The sequence below is a fragment of the Psammomys obesus genome, unplaced genomic scaffold (assembly GCF_907164565.1).
Source record: "Psammomys obesus unplaced genomic scaffold, mPsaObe1.curated_primary_1811, whole genome shotgun sequence".
Taxonomy (NCBI): Eukaryota; Metazoa; Chordata; class Mammalia; order Rodentia; family Muridae; genus Psammomys; species Psammomys obesus.
The window spans coordinates 122947-127781 of record NW_026585894.1 but is presented as its reverse complement, the minus strand read 5'-3'; the positions used below and the strand labels follow the sequence as shown (position 1 = coordinate 127781).

At 42.1% G+C, this 4835-nt stretch overlaps 1 protein-coding gene across 1 annotated transcript; it reads left to right on the top strand.

The window, feature by feature from the left end:
* Nucleotides 1-2126: 2126 nt before the first annotated feature.
* LOC129670911 (nonsense-mediated mRNA decay factor SMG7-like) lies at nucleotides 2127-4385 on the top strand. Its single transcript, XM_055599539.1, is given in 1 exon segment — nucleotides 2127-4385. A coding segment is annotated over 1 exon segment (2253 nt). The 5' UTR covers nucleotides 2127-2132.
* The last annotated feature ends 450 nt before the right edge of the window (nucleotides 4386-4835 follow it).

The following is a 4835-nucleotide window of genomic DNA, read 5'->3' as shown; positions in this document are numbered from 1 at the left end:
ACACACACACACACACACACACACACACACACACACACACACACACAAAATATCACTTCTTCTCAGCACCTCTTGGAACCTTTTCCAAAATAGACCATATAGTAGGTCACAAAGCAAACCACACTATTTCAAGATAGTTTAATTAACCCACTGTACTGTATCAGATCACCATAGATTAAAGCTGGACTTCAATAACAACAGAAATAACAAAAAGCTAACACACTAATGGAAACTGAATAAGTTCCCAACTCAGTGAATGCTATGTCAAAGAAGAAGTAAAGAAATTAAGTGCTTCTAAAAAAATTCAATGAAAATGAAGGCAAAACATTCCCAAAATTATGTAACATAATAAGGTCAGTGATAAGAAGAAAGATAGCACTAAGTGACTTCATAAAGAAACAAGAGAGATCTCATACTAACAACTTAACAGCTCACCTGAAAGGTTCAGAGAAAAAGAAGCAACACATGTAAGAACAGTAGACAGCAGGAAATAATTAAACTCATGGAAGAAAGCAATATATCAGAAACAAAGAGAACAATATGAAGAATCAAAGGAACTAAGAGTTTGTTCTTTGAGAAAATCATCAAGATAGACAAAAACTTAGACAAAATGACTAAAAAACAGAGAAACAATGTACAAATCAAAAAAATAAAAAAATAAGTGTTCATAAAACAGACAATGAGAAAATCAAAAGATAATTATGTCTTGATTCAAAAGCCTGTATCCCGAAAGTCTGTAGTTCCTGTTCTCTTCCAATATAGGTTTTCCATATCCAAGATTGCCATGGACTGTGTTTTCTTTATTGTTTCTATTTTCACATTCACTCCTGGACAGTTTTATTCATTTTCTTCTCCCATTTGGCTGTATTTCTTATATTTCTTTAAGGGATCCATTCAATTCCTTAACCTGGTTGTAGTTTTCTGCAGTTCTTTAAGGGATTTATTTTCTTATTTTAATGCCTCTATCATTTTATAGCCTCAGATTTGAGATCATTTTCTTGTTGTTCCAGTGTGCTAGTATCCTCCGGATTTGCTGTGGTAGGATAGCTGAGTTTTGGTTGTGTTATATGCACTGCATTTTGTTGCTGGTGTTCTTGCTCTGACTTCTAGCCATTTGGTTTAGGCTCTGTTATTAGCACACTGGGAGGTGTCTGATTGGCAACAGGATCCTGGGGTTGTAGGCAGAGCTCGAGGTCACAGATAGCCAAAGTCCTCTGGTTTTCCTGCTGATCTTTAATCTGTGCTGCTCTCTAGTGTCTCAGATAGGGATGTATCCCAGGAAACATCTCAGACCTGGGAATGGCTTCTCCCTTATCCCTCCTTGTCTCAGGGGCTGTAGAATGGGGTGGGTTCCAGAAATGGTACAGGCCAGGGAACTAGGGTGTGGGCCCCACTCAGGGAAAGTGGAGCACAGAGGGCCCTGGGCATACCTGCCTACTGTTGCTGGCAGGTTGTGGCAGACCAGCCTATGAAGGGGTGGGGTGTCTATTACCTGGTGTTCCCTGATATGTGCTGGTCCCAGGTACCACAGATCAGGGTGGATCCCTGGAATTGGCACAGGCCAGGGAACTGGAGTGTGGGGTACACCATATGAGAAATTTTTAAAATTAAAAATGAAGTAAATTAATTATTTCCATAACCCTTCTCACACATGAGAAGGGCATTAACCACTCTGGTCCTTTAAGACTATGTGTCTTGACTCTGATTTATTTCTCATAATGGGTCATGTATCTCTGGTAACCATAGAAACATAAGAATGTTTAAAGTCACTCTCTTACACTTTGCAGTCACTAATATTTGGACTTCATCAGTTGGTAAAGAGGCAAGTGTTTTCTTCTTCCCTCGCCCCAGCCCCCTTACTTTCTCCCTCCTCTTCCATCTCTCCTGAGTGGCAGCAACCCTGTGTCCCAGAAGCCAGAATCAAATCTAGAGAAGCTTTCCCCATAACCTCCCTCTAGCCACACTCACTCTCCCAGCCCACCCAGTGCTGAGCAAGGAGGAGTCAGAGAAGAGGAAGACGGCAGCAGCCAACAGCACTCACGTGGTTGCGGGCTTGCTTAAAGGAGCCTGAGAAACACAAGGTGGCTTCATTTTACGGGGAGACTCAGGGGCGAAGGAGGAGCATGAAGACCATGCAGTATCTCCAACAGGCAGAAGTCCTGAAGGCTGAAATGACAGATTATGAGCTGGATCCAGCTGAGGTCTCAACATCCAGGCAAGCTCTACAGGACTTGTATCAGAAAATGCTAGTTATTGATCTGGAATATGCTTTAGACAAGAAAGTAGAACAGGATCTATGGAATCATGCCTTTAAGAATCAGATCACAATACTACAAGGCCAAGCAAAGAACCGAGCAAACCCAAATTGGAGCGAAGTCCAGGTAAACCTTTCTGTGTTCCTGGAAGCAGCTACTGGCTTCTATACTCAGTTACTACAGGAATTGTGTATGGTGTTTAATGTAGATTTGCCTGGCCGTGTGAAGTCGTCCCAACTGGGAATTATTAGTAATAAACAGATGCACACCAGCTCCATAGTGAAGCCACAGACTAGATCGTGTGCCTACATTTGCCAACACTGCCTCGTTCACCTTGGAGACATTGCTCGATACAGAAACCAGACCAGCCAGGCAGAGTCCTACTATAGGCATGCAGCCCAGCTTGCCCCCTCCAATGGTCAGCCTTACAATCAGTTGGCTATCTTAGCTTCTTCCAAAGGTGACCACCTGACCACAATTTTCTACTACTGCAGAAGCATTGCTGTGATGTTCCCTTTCCCAGTCGCCTCCACTAATCTACAGAAAGCACTTTCTAAAGCACTGGAAACCCGGGATGATTTGAAAACCAAGTGGGGTGTTTCTGAATTCATCAGTGCTTTTATTAAATTCCACGGTCATGTATATCTGAGTAAGAGTTTGAAAAATTTGAGACCTTTTCGAGAGAAGTTGGAAGAACAGTTTAAGAGGCTGGTGTTCCAAAAAGCTTTCAACTCTCAGCAGTTAGTTCATATCACTGTCATTAACGTGTTTCAACTTCATCATCTTCGTGACTTTAGCAATGAAACAGAGCAGCATAGTTATAGCCAAGATGAACAGCTATGTTGGAAACAGTTGCTGTCCCTTTTCATGGCTTTTCTTGGCATCCTGTGCAAATGTCCTCTCCAGAACGATTCTCAGGAGTCCTACAATGCCTATCCCCTTCCTGCAGTCAAGGTCTCCATGGACTGGCTAAGACTTCGACCTAGAGTCTTTCAAGAAGCAGTGATGGGTGAAAAACAGTACATTTGGCCCTGGCTAGTTTCTCTTCTAAATAGTTTCTATCCCCATGAAGATGACCTTTCAACTACTAATTCCATACCACTTCCAGAGGAGTTTGAATTACAAGGATTCTTGGCTTTAAGACCTTCTTTCAGGAACTTGGATTTTTCCAAAGGCCATCAGGCAATTTCAGGGTACAAAGAAGTTCAACAGAGACAAATAAGACAGCATCGTTTGATCTCTATAGGGAAATGGATTGCTGACAATCAGCCACAGCTGATTCAGTATGAAAATGAGGTAGGGAAATTGTTATTCATCACAAAAATTCCAGAATTAATACTAGAAGAGCCCACTGAAGCTAAAGAGAACCTCATCTTGCAAGAAATATATCAGATAGAGTCACTAACAACAGATGGCAACCCAGAACTGAAGTCAGGGCTGTCTGCAGGCCTAAATCCAAGCAACAGCTGTGACACAGGAGAGAAACCAGTGATAACATTCAATGAGAACATTAAGCCCGGAGAAGTGAATAGAGACCAAGGAAGAAGCTTTCCTCTCCAAGAGGTAAAATCCCAGACAGAACTAAAAAAGACTCTGGTGTCTAACACCGGGAAAATACCTGTCACTCAAATTCCAAGTCAGACAAATAATTCTCAGTTCATCCTCATTCATCATCCTGAAGCCTTCCCTCCTCTTCCCTGCCGACCAGGTTTCCCACAACCAACATATCCTACCCCCCATCCTGCATCATGTTCTATGGGCTCAGATTACACCTTCCCAGCTGGTGTTTCTGTGCCAGGATCCTTTCTTCAATCTAATGCTCACTCTCCAGAAGGAAACAAGGTGCAAGGTGGAAAACAGTCCCATGCTCCTTACAGTCAGCAAAGGCACTGTGGACGAAGGCCAATGAACCAGGGACCTCAACAATGAGAGCCACCTTCCCAGCCACCCCTTACACCTCTACGAGCTCAGCCAAAGGCAGAATCTACAAGCCAAATGCAGGTTCAAGCTCTAGTTCAGCAACAACTGTCCCATACAAAAGTCATGACTCTGGATTCTAGCAGTATCAACAGGCAGATGCCTCCAAACATCTCCACAGATGTCCCACTCAGAAGGGACACATTCTTGTGAACTGAGAGTCTCAGGGATTCATGTTTTTTAAAGAGAACTGAAACCCAGCATAGCCTAGCCCAGATGCAAAAATATCTTTAAATTAGCAAAATACATGGGTGTATGGTTAACAACTTTGCTTGAATTTGAGAGGCAGTTAAGTAACAATTTGCCTTCTTCATGGTATAGTGCTTTCAGTATTCTTGGTGAATCTTAGGAGCACCATACATGGATTTAATGTCTCTTTCAGATTACTAAGTTCCAAGCAGCCCCTACCATATTTACAGAGAGGAAAAACCTGTCACAAGTGCTTATTGTGTCAAATATGGAGGAAAGAGACACTGTGTCCTGCTTTGGCTTATGTAATACCATATATTATTTTTAATTGAACAGTGAAAGCATTTCTTCAGAATCAGCCTTTAAATAAAAAATAGTTTGGACCTATTCTTTCGTTAAAGTGTACCTTGATAA